General features: G+C 36.1%; 1 protein-coding gene and 1 long non-coding RNA gene across 4 annotated transcripts in view; one reads left to right on the top strand and one right to left on the bottom strand.

The window, feature by feature from the left end:
* MINDY4 (MINDY lysine 48 deubiquitinase 4) overlaps positions 1-19,467 on the bottom strand; it is a 73,776-nt gene that overhangs the window by 30,410 nt on the left and 23,899 nt on the right. For all 3 annotated transcript variants that reach the window (XM_065666900.1, XM_065666903.1, XM_065666902.1), the window contains exons 9-13: positions 18,500-18,588; positions 15,359-15,460; positions 14,318-14,381; positions 12,914-12,979; positions 12,593-12,660 (exon numbers count right to left, since the gene is read on the bottom strand). In XM_065666900.1, coding sequence (XP_065522972.1) covers positions 12,593-12,660; positions 12,914-12,979; positions 14,318-14,381; positions 15,359-15,460; positions 18,500-18,588 — 389 coding nt within the window. The remainder of the gene's footprint in view (positions 1-12,592; positions 12,661-12,913; positions 12,980-14,317; positions 14,382-15,358; positions 15,461-18,499; positions 18,589-19,467) is intronic.
* On the top strand, positions 1,491-15,921 carry LOC136008106 (uncharacterized). The gene is made up of 3 exons (XR_010609976.1): positions 1,491-1,544; positions 9,130-9,225; positions 15,361-15,921. It is a non-coding gene; the product is annotated as an uncharacterized LOC136008106 (long non-coding RNA).

Below are 19,467 nucleotides of genomic sequence, written 5' to 3'. Positions count from 1 at the left end.
TGAATGCAGCATGTCTTCCTGAGCGCAGCACATTAGGATCTGCTTAAGCGCGCTGACATTTTGTTTAGCAAATAGCTGAATAGCACACAGTATGACAGTATACTGATTGAAACTTGACAGGCTGTTACTGCTCTTTTGTAGTAGAATCATACTTATTCTTTCACATTTTTTTGAGTCTTTTTAATAACTATACTTCATGTCCCTAAAATCAAAAGAGTTCATTTCTGAAATGCTTTGATTTCCTGAAGAAAGTGGAAAAAAGAACATTGGGAAGATGACAGAGCTAATCAATCACCTAGGGATTGGCTTCTTATCACCAATTTTTTTTTTTTAATCTAAAGATAAGCAAATAAACGTCAGCTAGTCACTCTGGGCTTCTTTACATTTTTGTACATGGTGAGAAACTAAATCCTGAAGGTAATATATGTGACTTTGCTTAAATAATTTCAGAGTAGAGGAAGAAACTGTACTGTACAATGCCTTTTTTGTATCTGATGAACATAAAAGGAGCCTGCCAGGACTTGGGCATGAGCGTCTAATTGCTATTTACCAGGAACGACTGGGCACACAAATCATACTCACAAATATTCTGGCACTGTAGACAGGCTGATTTTATTTTTTTTTTAGATTACAAGCTGAGAAATAAGGTTGCTATAGAAATGACAACACCCTGTAGCCAGTTTTGAAAAAAGACTCCTCAGTTGGACAAGCCAATTAAATGCAATGCATGAACATTTGGTTTCAAATAGTCAGTTTGCTATAATTTTTAGCTCAAAGGTAAGAGAACTTCAGCATTTAAATGTAGTAGAATCAGAGGAAGTTCAGATAGTCAGAAGAAACCACTGTCAAGTCACGGAGCAGCTTTCCTATCAGAAGAGACTACATAGATGAGGACCATTTCCCTACAAAAGGAGCAATTGATGGGCTGCAGCGGAAGTTCAAAAACTCCTCAATGGTAAGGAGATGATTAAGGAACATTTACTCACTACTTTTCATAACATGAATTAGGCAATGCTCTGTAGACTTATTGGGCAAGCAGTTCAAGCAAACAAAAGGAAAAATTCTCTCACAAAACGCATAACTACGTTGGGGAACTCACTGCCACAGGATGTTGTGAAGGCCAAAAGAATTAAAGGGTTCAAAAAGGTTTTAGAAAAATTCATGGAGGATAGGTTCATCAAGGGCTAATAAACTCAATGGTCCGGATACAACTACCAGTTTAGGAAGTCTCTGAACTACAGACTATCGGAAACATGGAGAACATACCAGCAGAATAATTGCTCTATATTCACCCCATTTCTTACGCAGTTTCCTACAAGGAACCACAGCTTTCTACTATCAAAGACAGGCTAGTAGGCTAGATGGACCTTTCCTTTGATCCTATATGGACAGTCTTACAGAACTAAGGGGTTAGTAATCTCAGATACTTCTGAGAACAATGTTCTGTGTTTATATTAACCATGGTGTAGACTATCTCACACTGGGACAAAGCAGAGTTGCGGAGAGGGAGAAGAAAGGAAGATGATGTTCTCTGCATCTAGCAGGTAAAATCCAGCCATCCTGGTTGCTCTCGTCCACAGAAAATCACTTTTCTTAGCTTCTTTCTTGGCTTTCCATACTTTTCTCATTAGCAGTGTAGGAACCTGAAATCTAGCTACACTTAAGAGTAATCTATTGATTCACAGTCTAAGTTTACTGATACACTTTAATTTTGTGCTAATATTGTTCTTAGATTAAATAACTTTCCCCAGTCCTTGTTTACTTACAACTGCTACCTTCCCACTTTTTACAAAATAATTATGTACCCTTTTAAAATTAGTTTTTCAGGCTAGAAAATATAAAAAATTTTGGTTTTTTGTAAGACAGATTTCTCATTCCCCTGGTCTTCCCCTTCCCTACACTTCTTCAGTTTTAATGACCAAACCCAATTTGACATGGTATTTCAATGACACATCAGTGCTTTGCACAATCTATTAATATTTCTTTACCTCTTAAAACTTTTTATGCTGACACACCCTAGGAGTAGATCCAATTCTATTTTATAATGAGGGCTTAAAGTCACTATGTGCTCTACTACTGTTCTCAACTCCTCATTCTGCCATTTACTACCTGTGAAACCCCACAGTACAGTAGTGAGTACTCTCTGTTTGCATGAACTTTTGGTTTTCGTAGTCAAAAGAAATTCTTTTTTTATTGCCCTCATCGTGAGGCTTAGCCAACACTTTTTGTACAACATGATTTGTTCTCTCTATTGACAGTGCCTTTCAACTTTTGAGTCACCACTACATTTCATTAGCACACCACTCCCTTTTTCCAGCTTTACTGTAGGGAACAAAAATTAAGTTTAATCCCAGACTGAGCACTGAGGAATTGCATCGGTAACCCTCCCCACACTGATAACTCTTTTCTGAGTCCCTTTCTTTCACAATTTTTGAAAGACCTCTTATTTTCACACTAGCAAATAACTTCTCATTTGGTATTAATTAAAATACATATTGGTACTACAACTGCATGCTTTACTGAAGTTCAGATAGAATACATCTATTTCATTTCCCACTTTAAAAAAACAGCTCTTTCATCAAAGCAAAATATTAGTCCAGTCTTCTATAACTTCTCTTCTGTAAAATCACACTTCATTCCCTGCCATTTTCTATTTATCTCTGTAGTTACTTACTCTCTTTTCAGAATTTTGCCTGAAGCTTTCCAACCTGAAGAGATATAAGCTAAGTTGCTTGTTCTGCTTTTGCACCTTTCTTAAATGTAAGCATTTTTTGCTCTTACACAGTTATATGGTGACCTCTATTGTAAAAAGGTATTAAGCATCATTGTCATTTTATCTATGAGCTGAGATGCCAGTTATTTCAGTATTTGAAGATGAAGAGCACCCACTCCTCCAGACTTACTGCACCAGAGATGCGAGGTTACAGTTTGTTTTAATAGAACAAGTAGTATAGTATGATCAAGAATGTAAGCTTATAGGATCAAGTCCATTCCTGAAGTCTTACAAAGCAAGAGAGAGCTCAGAAAGTCTCACAAAATCTATGAATGAGATGTAGGCAAACAGATGCATGGTTATTTTTTTCCTTCAGGTTGTGCAGCCATCACTTTTTAAGGTTCATTTCTACCTTGCACAAAATTAATTCAATTTCTATGTATAGATTCCAATTATTTATCCCGACTTTACACCATGCTGCTTTCCTCACTGAAATGTAAAGCAGACTAATAATTTAGATTTGGAGCATTCCTTAAATTATTTCTAATATCAGCCATACTACACATAAACTTCACATCTTTTCCTGCTATTTTTTTATTGATATGATAAGGAAATTACTTGTTTATTTTCCATGACTCAAGGTCTGGGTCTGACCTCATTTCAACCACATTATTTCTGTATAGACCACTAGTGCTAGACCTATTTGTTGCTCACCACACTTCTTTCATTCCTTTGCACTCTTCCTTTAGACGTCAGAAAATTTTCCAGAGAATTAACTAATAAGCTTCCTTCTCTTCAGGCATGTTCCTCAGTTTTATGATTTATTCTGATCTGACAGGCTTTCTTAACAAGGAAAGGAGTCACATGTCTCTCTCCATTCTCTGTGTAAATCCCAGCTTCCACACACCCACCTTTTTTTTTTTCTCATTATTTCCAGATATACCAGTCTCTTACATAGCAAGATGCCAAATAGAATTACAACCTCTTTGTCTTCTTGATTCTTCTTTTTTGCTTAATTCAGTTTCTTTTTTTTTTTTTTTGTTTCCTTTACCACTAATCTTATTTCTTCAGTACAGCAAACTTCTTCAAACCTAATTCAACTGTTCCTTTTCTTTCTGTTCATGTTTCCACCTGGGTCACATTCCTCATCTAGCAGGCTACATAGCTTCCTTATCTTCCCATCTTATTTGACAGATGCTTACATAATGGTGTTGTGTCAGACCCTAATCTCCTTTCCTGTATCTTGTCTTCAAAATCCCATTCTACCATGATCTCTATCTTTATTCTTTTTTCCCTGAGTCCCCTCTTTCTCAAATGTTATAAAGTAGCATTTTATACACCAACATATTCCACAGCATATTCACTTTTGAAAGAATATAAACCTCATAGCTTCAAACTTTGGTCTCGCATCCTCCTTCAAATAATGCTAAGGCTGTCTCACTTGTTATCCCTGTCTTATTGACTTTCTTTGAAGAAAAAACATTAACTTCTTTCAAGCAAACTCCCTTCTTTATTGCCTCTTAGCAGCTGAAGCTGCAATCTAAGGTTCATTATGGTTCTACATCTATCAATGTATTTATTAATGCAGCAAGCCATTCTTGCCCAGTGAACACTCCAAATAGAAGGGCCTCTGCCTAATTCCCACAATGCAGCCTCAAAAATAAGGAAGATCCTGAAGATTACAACTCACATTCAACCTATCAAGCAGGAGGTACAGAAGATCACTTACCCAAACAAAAAACGACACAATTCTTCCCTACCAAGGACTGGATCCCACACAAACTCTCCTATTTGCTCTCCTCCCACTGTTCTTAGTACATCTAACCTCATGCTTCCTCCATGTTGTAAAATCACAAATGTTTCTTGGACAGATCTGAGACTCTCATATATGGATTTTTCAGTCAGGCCAAGCTGCTTGTTTTTCAGCATAGTAACGTAATTGACAGCTGTTTCCCCTTAAAAATAGCTGCTTCCCTATCTTTTTCAAACACCAAAAGACTAAGCTGTAAAATACATGATGACATCTATTTATATTACATAACTGTAAACACTGAGTGAAAACTGCTCACACACGTAATTTCCCCTGGCTGTTGGTGTCCCAGGCATTCTCAGCTGGGGGTGGGGGCACTACCTCTGAAAAGGTTTTCCCAGAAAATGGGCTCATAGAAAAACATATTTCTATCAACAACAGAGTATGCTCCACGTGACTGGATCTTTTTTGTGAAGTTGTAATTGCTTTTACCCTTGGACAAGCCAAATGATCATTTCACAGAAAGCCTTTCTTCACCAGCCTAAGAGCATGAGGAGAGTAGGTACATTTTAGGGGAACTCTAAATTAGAGATTGTCTCTGAGACAGGAAAAGGTGTCACTTAAGGAAAGTGGATTGAGGGCGGAGAACCCATTTTTCCACCTGTAATTCATGTACCAGCAGAGCATTGCTTGCTTTTTCAATATCCTACGTGACTAAAAGAGATTAAAAGTCAAGTAACATGGCAGAATCAGGGTTATGTCACAGTAAATGATACAGAAAAGGGTACTGAAAGGGTATAGAAAAGGATGCAGAACAAAAAAGGCTTGATACAGGTTACTACAATAATAATTGTAGCATAATAATAACCTAGAATCATAGAATAGTTAGGGTTGGAAAGGACCTTAAGATCATCTAGTTCCAACCCCCCTGCCATGGGCAGGGATAGAATCATAATAATATAATAGTAATGATGATCAGAGGACTGAAGCACCTCTCCTATAAAAACAGCCTGAGAGTGCTGGGGTTGTTCAGCCTGGAGAAGGCTGTGGGGAGAACTTAAAGCAGCTTCCAGTACTTAACGAGGCTGACAAGAAATCAGAGAGGAATTTTTTACAAGAGCAGGTAGGATAGCATAGAAACAAAGAATCATAGAATAGTTAGGGTTAGAAAGGACCTTAAGATCATCTAGTTCCAACCCCCCTGCCATGGGCAGGGACACCTCACACTAAACCATCTCACCCAAGGCTTCATCCAACCTGGCCTTGAACACTGCCAGGGATGGAGCATTCACAACTTCCCTGGGCGACCCATTCCAGTGCCTCACCACCTTAACAGGAAAGAATTTCCTCCTTATATCCAATCTAAACTTCCCCTGTTTAAGTTTGAACCCGTTACCCCTTGTCCTGTCACTACAGTCCCTAATGAACAGTCCCTCCCCAGCATCCCTATAGGCCCCCTTCAGGTACTGGAAGGCTGCTATACGGGGGAATGGCTTTAAACTGACAGAGGGGACATTTAGATTAGGTATTAGGAAGTACATCAAAAAACTGATCTTGAGGACAGGTGGAGTGTGACCCATAGTAATTGCAAATATATATATATATATATATATATATATATATATATACTCTTACCATGCAGAAAATCTGAGGTAACATTCTGCGGTGTGAAACAAGGATGAACACACCTGTCTACCCTGTAAGTTAAGGCATACATGGTCAGAGCCATTGGGGTGTACCAGGTGGAATGCCAAGGTGACTCTGGATGGAGCTTTACTTCATCTGACTCTTTGCTGGGAACAGCTTTTAATCTTTATTACAGCCCGTATGTATTACAGTACTATAAATACAAAATGTACATATATAACACTTTCTCACAGTGAAATACTGTCCTGTGGAGATGAATAAAGACAGAACTATTATATTAAAAAAAAAATAAAAATAGTTTGCCTATTGACCAAAGCAGTAAGATTATTGGAATATGGCTTGCAACCAAAGAAATAATTACAGAATCAAATCCAACCTGACAATAGGATATATCTGAGCATAGTACAGGGCATAATAGTGATAACAATGCATAGTTCATTCAACATCTTCAGAGGACTTAAAAATCAAAATCCTCAGATAAGCAAGTTATTAATTAAAGATGGTGTATGAGTTATGTAAGTACTGAAGCTAGATACTCTGCATAGCCAGAGAGCGATTGTAGCCTGTCTGATCAGGCTTTCATGTGACATGAAGTTCAAACAAGTCAAAAATCCTCTCCCCTATAACATGCCAAGTGCAGCTCAGCCTCACTTATAAAGGGAAGGATATTTTTGAGATTGAATAGGTATACTGGACAGCTATTAATACAATTTGATGCTTGCATGTGTTTGTTTCAAGGATGTATCAGAATGACAGATGAAGGAAATTTCACTTTCCTAGTTCAGTAAAATGGTACCCAGGAATGAAAAGTAAGTGCTCAAGGGTACAGAACAACATAGTTTTAATTATATGATTTCCTTAGTAAAAATCGTTAACTGATAGAAGATTTCAGAGAACTAGATAAACTGCTTATAATTACGGACAAGCCTATTTCCTGTGAGAAGTCCTATACCGATAAGGAATCAAAATGTCATTTATTCCATTTAATAAGAAGGCATTGGCTTTTGAAACCAGAATAAAACAAGACAAAACAAAGAACAAAATGCCCCAGAACTCAGAAATTGAAACAACACAAATAATTATGAAACAGGGATGTACACATTTCTGGAGCAGTAAAGACTACAGAAGGATAGTTATTAAAGTTGTGGCATCACAATAAAGAAAAAGGTGTTCATGTGTATCTTCTAGGTTTATGTGCCCAACCTTAATGAAGTGCACAGCCTCCTCTTGACTTGCAAAATCACTTTCCTTTTCTTTTTTTCCACACAAAGCCATTGTTTTCTTTATTCTCACACAAACAATTCAGAGAAAAATGAAAGGATACCCAAATGACCAATGCTGACTGCAGAATTACGTTTGTGATCTGCTATCATAAGTGATAAAGAATTCCTGAATCAACAAAAGAGATTGAAAACACTGTGGTTTTGATTCTATTCATCAGCAAACTTGTGAGAAACACAGTAAGTCTGTGTTTCAAATGTGCCTATATTTATTGTCTCCAGGTAGCATATAAACTGCAGAACACTGCTTTTCCCCAAAGGAATTTGACCTAAAACATTTTCTCACCCAGTATGTTCTTTGTTATAATAAGTTCTAGTAATGATGGTTTTATGCAGTAACGTTAGTGCACTAAGAAAAATATGGCAATGCAAACAGACATTGTGACTGCTTGGCAAGAAGCTGAAATTTAAAGAAGGCTTTTCAATGAATGGATCAGAATCAGACACAACCCAGTACAGCTATGGTTTTGCATAAGTAAGCATAGTAAGGGAGGTGCCAAGTGTTAGAGGCAATCATGTTGCAACTTCAGTAAGACTGTTAGCAGGTCAGTGTAAAACACTCCTGAGTATTCATAACTTTCCTACAGGCAATGTATCAATCTCAGTGAGGCCCCCATGGGGGCTTGAAGTCCACCTTTAAGCTCAGTCTCTCCCAGGTATGCAGAAAATATCCTATAGCTCTTAACATGAAGATTTTGGTACGCATTTTGCACATTCAGGAAGGTTAGTCCCCTGAGCTAGTACAATATGCCCACTATTTTTTATTTCACTGGTTGTTAGGAAAAAAAAAAAGAGGTTACAATTGTTAGTGACTAGCACTCCTTCCTGTACCAGAAACAACAACACGTTCTCAGCAACTTCCTCAGGAATTCTCACTCCTCTTTGGCCATTTGTTATCAGTTCTACCAGTAATGATCATTAGTGCATGGAGCATGATAAACTCATTACCAAAATCTACAAAGCAGTGCAAACCTCTGCATTTCCTGGCATGCGTCCTCATTAAATAAAAGTACGCAGGTTGTCAGTGATTTAGAACAACTGCCTGATAGACCTGGATGAAATGTGGAATTTCCATTTACAAGAATAATCAGTTAACAATGTAAAAATTATGGAGCCAGACCAAAAGTCATCCTATCCCAGCATCCAGTCAGCCACAGCAGCAGCAAACATCAAGGCAGAACACAAAAACAGGGCACATGGAGATGACATCTAGACAGGAGCATTTAAAAGTACTTAAGCATGTACGTTCCAGTAATTTGCCTAAATTCATTTGAACCTATTCATACTTTTGGCCTCCTCCTCTCCCAGTAGTGAAAGTTACTTATGCTGTGATAAAAAAAAATAAATAAATGTGGTTTGTTTTAAAATCAAAGCCTGAGCATTTCCATGACAGTACCCAAGGTTTTGGACCCTGAGAAATAATGTATAATCATTCTTTATTCAGTGTTTTCATGAATGTCTAAATTTTTATCACATCCAAGTTATCCCTCTTTAATGCCAAAAAGGAAAGATTCCAACTGTCCTCACATAGAAGCTAGTCCACATTAAAGGGAAATTTTGTCTTCCAGTGTCTTCTCGTTCTAATGCGTTTTTACTGACCTGGGGAGATAAGGCTAGATGCTAGATAAAGACACGAGAAGATCATATGTTAATACAAACACATTACCATGTTTTCATTTTGTCCTCATTTCTTATCACCATAACTCCCAATACGTTTTTTTCTTTTTTGTCTATCATAGAAAATTGAACTGATATCTTCAGATAATTAAAGTAGCAGGAATAGCGCTGGAATTTCTCTCCTTTTTTATAATAGTCTATTTAAAGCCCATCACTAGGTAAGTACAGCTGAGACTGTGTTTTCATCCTGTATAATAATCTGCATTATTAATAATGAATTTCATCTACCATTTTATCAGCCAGTCACTCTAAGGCAGAATTAATTTCACCACTTGAAGTTTACAGTGCAAAGCCTCCATAAAAGTAAGTTATTCAGATTTCCTTTTTATATAGAGGAGATACGTAAGCATTTCAGGAGATGATTTATCTCATTCTAAGCTAAACGTTCAAAACAAGTCAAATAAATCACAATCTTTTCCTCTTTTTTGAGCATAAAGGAAGCCTAGATGCAAATATTTCCACAGAAAGTCAATAAAAATAAAATAGAAAATAGCAAACATTTAAGAAGTCTTAGCTAGTAGTTCTCCTTGCAAAATAATAATTAAAAAAAAAAAAATAAAATAGGCACTGTCCATAACAATTCTCCTCACCTTTCTTGACATTTATTTTCATGTGGAATGACTCTTAGAGAAGCTTCTCTCCTTTCACTGAACAGAGAGAGAGCAGAGAGGACTGATACTTGGCATAATTTACAGAAGGCTAAACTTAGATGAGATTACTCCGTTATTAGCACAATGAGATCCTTCTGAACTGCTAGAATTTAGTCACAGATTTAAGAAGGTGCTAACAGGTCTGGACCACTCTGAACCACACCAACAGCTATCACTCCCGAGTTACATAGAATAGTCACAACTGCATGCCATCTTCCATCTGTTATAAACATGGGAAGCATCTGTACATAGATGTGACTTCTCGGAGGAAGTCTGTAAGCTTTGTGGCCTCATTATCCTGCACTCCTTCTAGTTCACTTCTGGATGAGTTGAACTGCACAGGGCTTCATACAGTGACACTTATCCTTCCATTAATCAACCTCACCATTTAGTCCACATTCACTGCTCTGCCTTTTAACTTGTATTAATGCTTCCCCACCATATAAAATAAGGAATTATTATTTTCTTATTATTATATCGTGACGTTAAAGCTTCAGTAAACACTGGAATTATTCATGGAACAGAAAACATTAGGGAGAATATTTTTGATTGAAAGAAATATTTCAATATTTGTTAATCAAAATGCCAGTCTTTGTTGAACCAAATGTAAATACTATGGTTTGGCTTCAGTGGACTAACCTCTGCATCTTACACAATGTTGTTTTAATTATAACCACAGTTCAAGACACTCCCATCCTTAGTGTTAAATTTTCTTACAAGAAATGCCAATTATTTATAGAAAAGTTATTTACAAAGGGACCCCAGTGAGGCAGCACTGTGGGCACATAGTGAAGCACTGACAAAAACAGAAGCATTTCAACATTATTTGAGAAATTAAGATACGCCAACTTCTCAACTAAAATGAATTAATCTAGCATGTTCAATAGAATATGCACACAAAAATCAGGACAATTGAAACCACCATTATTTTTTCTCTTTTTTTAAATAAAACAAAACACTGATTTTATTAAAAAAAAAATGACCAAAAAATAATAAAATAATAAATTCCAGGGAGATCTATTACTGGATAAAAATTCCATTACCTAAACCAACTCTTATTTGTCTCTAACTGTTCATCCAGTACTATGCCAGTTATGTAAATAGTTACTTACAATGCTTCTAACACTCACTAAATGGTACATATTTCTTGATGATATGAGCAATGAGTTATTTGTCTTGATATTTGTAATATCGTAAGAGAAGCACTATGACATAGCCATTCAAATCTATTGCTGACAATTACATAAACAAAATTTAGTTTGCACTTCTAAAAAAAAATTATGCAAAGGTCTGGAAACACATTCCACTGTATCTAGTGACAGAGAAAAAATGCTTTTTCTTATAAACAAAAGATAGGTATCAATGCAATGTATTACACAGTACCAAGTTAAAATGAAGTTGTGTGATAAAGTCATGAATCTTCCTCAAAACAGAGCTACATTTTATAAACAATTTTAACACTGTGGACCAGAACTGTAAAAATATTTAGATACCTAAAAATGAAAAGAGGCACCACAAGGAATTTTTATGCTTCCTTTAGTCACTTAGGTCCCCCAGATACAAACACAGATGACTGATTAGCTTGTCATAATCTATCTGTCCAGAATTGAAAGGTGATGTAAAATATAACCTCCATGCTTATATTATTAAAGTACGTTTACCGTTTACAGCAAGTAAAGCAATGCAATCAAGAGCAATTAGGAACATTGCTGCTTTTGGTGATCCTACCAAATACCAATTATACCATTCCTGCTCAAATACCTTTACTTATCTGGACCTTTCTGTTGTTAACTAGATCAGAAAAACAAGAATAAATGACATGCTATAAAATTATCATATAATTTGTGTTAGAGTGCAAAAGTGGAGTCATGCCTATGGCCTGCAGTGTTACTATAAGCGAACGAAAGGAAGAAATGACAACAAAACAGCAAACAAATCCAACCTTTAAATGCTTGTAGGAATCTCAGTAGGTGACCAGCGTAATGCATATCACAAATTTGGACTAAGTTGCTATTTATTTTCAAGACAATGCAGAGATGTAAGAAATAAAAGATTACATAAATAAACCCCATGCTGCTTTCAAGTGCAGCTGCTCTCTTCACATCAGTTGTTACTGCAAGTTGTCAGGAAACAGTTCTTTTCACTTGTAGATAACTCTAGGAGATTTTTACAAAAGTGAAATTTGACAAAATGAAGAAAGCATTTTTATTCTGACCCACTCTGCTATTCACAGTAACACTGAAATACATTTAATCTATATAAAAGCAATGAACTGCAACTGTGCTTTGGCAAACCTCAATGAGTTTTTAAAAGAGCCTATACTGACTACTCCTTAGAGCTCTGCATATTTATTACACTCATAAACTGAGACCATATTTGTCATACATTACTTATAACCACCTAAAAATTAGCTGTCCAATCCTTTGTGTACAAGCCTTTATTTATCATTATCATTGATGGAGAGATTGTGCATTACAAGCAAGTTATTCATCTCTACCTAAGACAGATACCTAAAGTTTGTGAAATAAATAACCCTCTAAAACAGTCTTGTTTTCAACTGTCAAGACTGGGAGTATAGGCAACTACCTCAGACATGATGCATAAAGTTTAGATTAAGTCCTTTGTGTCAGGTATGGTGGAGTGATCACCGCCATTTTAACAGCATTTATATATATATATATACACATATATATCTAAAAATATAAAAACGTCTTGTGTATAAAAATAATAAATCTGCATTACTCCCCTATATTTATCAGAGTAAACATCATGATAGATCAAAAAGGCCAGACAGTTAAGTACATCATGGCTGCATTCTCACTTTGCACAGCTTGTTTACTTTGCAATTAATGAAACAGGATACAAAGACACTTACAGATTGATAGATCTTGATAAGATGACAGACACAGTCAGAAGGATGCAGCCACAGGGACCAGTTTCAAACTGAAAAACAAAAAGACTAGTTTTATTTTGTTTGTTGTGTACATTTTTTGCCCCATTCTAAAGAAATGCAAATCAAACTGAAAGCAGAAAGAACTGTTCTCATTTATCTAATTAATTTTCTGCTCTGTTTGTTAAAATGCACGTCCATATAGTGTCTGAAACAGTGTTTAGGAGATATAATACGAGACTGACAAATACAGAAAGACTGGCAGCTGAACTATAACAGGTTTAGTGTCTTCTCTATACACAGTACCTGGTGAATATTCTGCTGAAGAAAAACAACCAGATCCTCATACCTTGTGGCACTATGTAGTATTAGCTGGGAAGAAAAAAAAAAAGTAACTGAAAACAATTACAACTCACTTTTATAACCCGAAAGCTGAACTAAAGTAGACAAAACTTTCAATCTGAATGGAAAGTTTTGAGCTAACAAAATGGAGTAAAGATCTAACAAAAGCTACCTTTTCCTGGTGTTACCTTGTCTAATATCGTATCTCAGCACTTTGTATGTTCTGAATTTTTATACTGCTTCTTGTTGGTTTTAAGTTTTTTGAACAGTTTGATTCAACTTTAAGCATTGTTTATGCAATGAAAAACAATTCGTAGAACATAGGAACACTGCAGCTTTAGAAGACAGAATGGGCAAGTAGCTCAGGAGTTGGTACCTATGTGGTGAGCCATTTACAGCAGGCATGTATCAGAACACATCATACTCAGAGAATACTCCCATGAATACTCCTATTTAACACAAAGTTCAGGACAGTTCATAGATCTAGGCCCTTACTTCAACATTCTTTGTCTATTTTTCCATCTTCAGATTTGGACAGAAATGATGGTCTTGCAGATACTGTGCATGGAAAGATTAAGCAGTCTGGATTATATTGCTTTCCGTCACATTTTCACTGTGGCTATGTCCACATGACCTTTGATAAACAGGACTTAGAGACAGCATAATGGTGTTAGTTGCTATCCGAAACAGCCAGCAGCATAGAATTATGTTAACATATTAATTAAATAATTTATCTTGCCTCTTGGAAGAGCATTTTATAGCCAAGCATTTCTGCTGCATTCACCCTACTTATAAAAGACTTCACTTCCAACTGTTCCAAAACTGTCCGGTTCTGACAAGGTGCTGACACATTCATTCCTCCATTTAGGAGGCCAGTAATATTTCCTTAAACCAGTAAAGCTTGGCTTTTGGCACCACCATTTGCAAAGCCATTTGAGAGCTTCAGATGGAAACAAGGCATAACTGGAGAGTGTTTTGCCATTTGGAGCTTCTGGAATTAAAAAAAAAAAAAAAAAAAATGCAAAGGAGAATATACTGCCTTTTGATGCTCGTGGCCATGGTGGTAAACCTGAAAGGATCCACATTCACTTTTACTGCATAACAATAAAAGTAGGCAAGTTTATAAGCTTGAAAGATACAGGGTACAAAAAGGACTTCAGGGAGTCCAAACTGCTCCCAGACAGTGGGACAATTCAGAGCCAGACAGACTACAGGATTTTGCTATCTCCTATTGGGTTTTGGATCTCAACTAATTTGACATAAAAGATTTTAAAACACTAACAGAGCAATGGAAACCAGATTCATTGCACTAAAATAAGGTAGAAAGAGGATATGGAGAATGTTACTCTGAGTAACACAGAGCCTTACAGTTTCTAAGATTCCATCTGCCTTGTATTTTCCTATGGGAATGAACTGCTGTCTTCCTGATGGCCTGAAGAGGATATTCAGACAAAACCAAAGTTCATATTAAAAGGAACAAAATGGTATTAAAGAGAAATCAACGTATTATTATATGAACTGAAAAATGAGCCAAAGATCTTGTATTATCATTTTTAACCACTTTTTTAAAAAAGAACCTCTTACGTAAGTTCATATTATATATTAAACAAGCTTTTATCAATTAAGCACATTCTTTAGCAGGGCTGAGCTCTCTCAGTCTATTTAATACGTTTATACAAAAAGACTAGAAATATACATTTAAGATGTTAATGAGTTTTTATTGGAAACAAATATTACAGCAATGACATTAAAACAAGCAGAAGAACATATGTAGAATATCATCACAGAGGAAACATTTTATAAATGTAAAATATACAAATACCATTTGAAATGTCTTTGAATTTGCTGCTTCTATTTCAGGTCTGAAGAAGAAATTTTGTGCTTAAAAGTTTCTCTGTTATTTTACGTCTATCTTTGTTGATTTAATAGAAGAAATCACCTAGGTTCACAAAACCTGTCTCACTTAAAAATACTGTGCAGGATCCAGTACAGGCAAAGCTAGCAATCCAAAAGTTAGATGTCTTGTGTACAAGGAACCGAATTGCATAGCATAAACTAAGTTACTAGTAGGCATCTACAGCATAAAGAAATTAATTCCACCCATAACAGAATATCCTGCAATACAAAACTGTTGAGAGCAAAATGCTGCATCTGGAAAAATCAGATAAATATGTGGAGGAATCCTAAGCCTCAACGAAATCCACAGGATCTTTCACAGCAATTATAAAGAATTTGACTATTCTGTTCCATGTACTGGGACAGCAGAAATGACATTTTGCATTTCTCCCTAACCATTTTAGACTGCATAAATACATCTTACAAAACTTTCATTTTATAAACTGTGTACATATATAACAGACATAAGTATAGGAGCATTATTCAATAATTGAAACTACTTTCCCTACTTACAGTGCTACAATTGCTTTTTCATTGCCTCCTGCACGCCACAGTATGTCTGCAATCGCCATTGTGAGGCATTTGGTCCTGTGAACTTCTGAAGGTTGAAGACAACTACAGTCCATAAAATACAAGAAACAGTCAAGTACCAAAATGTGTGCTGGAAAGCTTACTCATTAGAGAGCAAACTACCCCAATTACAGTATACACAGATTCATAGTATATGTGTAGTTAAATGAAGAAAAGCATTATTTTAGAGACTAGGTGTTGTAATGTCTAATCATGAGGTTCCAGCAAGTTCCCCCAGAAAATTATAGTTTAGGTATCTCAGTTCCTTCTATAGTCAAGAAAGAGACAACTCAAAAAAAAAAAAACCCTGTGCGTTCAACAGTCACATAAACAACAAGTCACATAACAGAAAACTGGAAGATTTAAGAATAAAACCCAACATCCATGAGTCTGAAGAAATGAACAACAGATCCATGCCCCTGGGAGACACAGAATTTGAATGTTCTTGTGGCTTCAAGAATGGCAGTCTTTGAAATTCAGGTATCAGTTTTAGAGTGTTACCAGCATGGGAGATTATGTCAAAACCTGTTCCCAGCATTTCAGTAAAAGATCTAATAATTTGAAAGACTAAACAAGAAACACCAAACATCAAAAAATTAAACAGACTTTCAAGTTCAATGTTTGCCTTGAGCATAATGTTCATTTAGAGAATGTTTCCTTCTGAAGGGTGGGCGATACGGGAATAATTGGCAAGAGTTTTCAAGTACAAAAAATAAAATCACAACGTTCTCTAATCTCTGCCTGTGTTCTAATGCAGACACTCAGAAATTTATAGGAAGCATAGCAATTAATTTATGTGTCTGGGAGACATAGCAGAGTAAGGAGACATGATAATTATTTCTCGACTGTTGAAGAAGCCTGAAGTCAAACACTTACTGTAAAGTTGCTCATAATTTGAAAATTCAGGTAAGAATTAGAAAGGACTATTAATCCTCTCATTTCAAGCTCTGAGACTTCTCTTTCTGCCTGCCTAAAATTCTGCCTATGGCAAACACATCATAAGAAAAATGTTTATCTCACAAATAAAGAAAAATCTTTTTAAAACTGTGTATACAATAGCAGGGGGAAAACAGGAGAGGCAAATATTGACATGTAAACAGGATCAGTTGCAGCTGGCAGGAGTTGGGAACGCTTATAGTTTAAACAATCTGGCCTCAATCAACTTATCTGGGTGCCACATAATTTTATGACATTTACGATCATTGAATAAAGTTGAAAGAGGAAAAGTTTAACATCTCTATTTTTACTAAGGATGACCTGAGATTCAAAGGGACCAAGGAGTAGATGATCAAAGGCTGCTCTCCATGCTGAGACAAATTCTTGGTTTTCACACCAGAAATAATTCCTTGGTGAATTCTGTGGAGATTCCTTAGCATTAAAATCTAAATACGTGCTGATTTTCTTGCATGGAAGTTTCTGAGTTTTTCTTTCATGGGGACAAGAGCCTCACTCTGCCTTGAAGTCCACTCCCATTGTAATCTGCATTAGGCTAATAAAATTTTGCTAGCTAATTTTTGCGCTTTAAAAAAGTGTGCTCTCATCAGCAGGCTCTTGATATGAATTACGGACAGATGTGATGTACTGAAAGAATTGAACAGAATAAAAAAACTAAACTGCATAACATTGCAGAATTAACTTCACATTACTCTCTGCACATGTATTATACCACTAACCCTATCTCCTTGTCAGCCTATGGTAATTGCCTTTAGATGACTTCAAGGAACAGGCAACTTTCAAGTGATGAATTCATAGCATCTTATTTAGCCTGTGTCTTGGGGTCCCCAAGCCATCAGTAAAACTAGTAACTAGCAACAGCAGTAGTAGCAGTAACATTAAAACTTTCAATATTTATTTAATAGACTCTAAGCCTGGTTTTAAACATTCCTAATGGCTTATTAGCTGTCTTGTACCAGAACTGCCTACCCACCAGCACTCCTGGACCTGGATACATGTATTGATCCTATCGGGCCTGATAATCCTTTGGTTAATTGTCACTTCCCATCCTGGGTGTTGAAGGCAAATAATGAAGTCCTACAGGTGCCTGTTTCTTTCCATTATTGATGAAAAAGCCCAAACAAATAATTTACATTAAGTGTCAGTAAGTCAAAACTAAGGATAATCAACAAAGACCCTGTCACTGTCCTAAACAGTTCCAAGCAGAAAAGTGTATATTTAAGGCCCAGTTTATATACACGATGAACATTTTTACATTGCAAGGTAATGAAGTTCAAGAACACTCTCAGCCTGAAAGCTTTTCTTCTGACTAAATTGGTGTCAGTGTATTATCCACAAATAATACAAGGTGGTGGCAGTGTAAACCAGTAAAACACTGTTATGCCTGTTCAACAAACTGTGCCTATAAGCACAGGAAAGCTTAGATCGTTTTTTTTTTTTGTTTCGTAATGGACTTAATTTCTTACTGAGAACAAAAGGTGAATACAAGAAGTCTGGTAATAAAAGTAATCTTTTTAGACATTATTTTCTAGCATTTGATTGAATGAGCCCTGCTCCTTTAGCAAAGTGACAAGTACATGAATATTATAACAGTCCAAATGATTTTCCTTGATACCAGCAATATTTAATGATGTTTCCTTAAAGTAAGTAGAAAATATACACACAGAATTTAAATTCAAATTCTATTATGGAGTTCAAGTATGAAAGATTGAACACAGTAGCAAGAAAAAAAAAATTATAGCTGTAAGTTTCATTTTTCACCTTCCTTGAGATTCTGAATGTCAAAACCTGCATAAATTTCATGGTCTTTCAAACCCTCAACAGATTTTCTTTGAAATTATATCTCCATGAGATCTCAAGGTTAAATAATTTTCATTGGCCTCAATTCAAGTTGTTGGATTTTTCAAGAGGTTCTTGGGTTAATCACAAGCAAGTAATTATACAAACAAAACATCAAGCTCTAAATTACTGCATTTGAAAGGGAAGTAAATACAAGAAAATCATATGCTTTCTCTGTCAAAGAGAAGTTCAACAAGTTCAAACTCAAAAGGCTCCTGAGTGGCTGCAGCAGAGAAAAATAAATTTCTACTTATGTATGGAAAATATTTCTGTTGTCAGTTGCTGACTTACCGAACGTCTTTATTCCTATTACTGTCTGCAAAAATAAGCCGCTGTAGGACACAAGCTTGAACTGCAGCCAGTACTCCACATGGGCCACCCTGAGGGGAATAATGGACACTCCATGAGCAAAACAATTTGCGCTGTTTGATGCTGGTGAAAACTTTTGCAATCCATGTCCTTCCATTCAGGCTTAAGCTATTCTTTCATCTGTCTTTTCATCCATGACTTTGTCCTGCCCTCTCTTACTCTATTTTTTTGCAAGCCAATGAAAATCAGTGTTACTAACTGGTATTGGTCTTCCCACCTATTTTTTCCTGAAAATGCCTAGACATCTGTAATGATAAAGAAAGTCTTTTTAAAAATCTGTTCTGTGATTATGCAAACAAATGAAAGATCTCCTGATCCCTATTGAGCCACAGCTTACATTAACATCCCCAAGAGAAATCAAACCTGTTTTCCAAAGGGTGAAAATATGTCTTGCTCTTTCACCTCCTCTGAGCATTACGCCTCCTCTGAAGTTCCCACTTAAATAGCTAACCAAAGATTTTTGGGTTTTGTATAGCTCTTTGCACTAGCCAGCTACCTGACCGGGGGAAAATAATGATGGTAAGAAAGTAGGGACCAGCCAGCAAGTTTTCTGGAGAGTCTGTGGTTTGATTTTATTTCTTAGGTTGTCCTAGGTAGAGCATCAGACCTGCAATGGGACCTGCAGGTACAGGCAGTATGCACAGTATGCAACCTAGAAAATAAATGTCCTATTATCATAAAATAGCTATTGATACCTGCCATTTTCTCATTTATATTACACACACTCTATAATTACTTACATAACTAAAGAGTGAATGATCGAAATACATTAAGGAAAAAAACAAGGTTTATTTCAGTCCACTAGGGAAAGGCTCTCAGTCAAAGAAGAGGAACCATTCTAAACATCTTCTTATAGCACCACAGTAACTTAATGCAGAAGAGAATCAAAC

This window comes from Lathamus discolor, chromosome 2 (assembly GCF_037157495.1).
Source record: "Lathamus discolor isolate bLatDis1 chromosome 2, bLatDis1.hap1, whole genome shotgun sequence".
Taxonomy (NCBI): Eukaryota; Metazoa; Chordata; class Aves; order Psittaciformes; family Psittacidae; genus Lathamus; species Lathamus discolor.
Note: the sequence above shows the minus strand (reverse complement) of the source record. Positions and strands in the feature narration are given on the sequence as shown.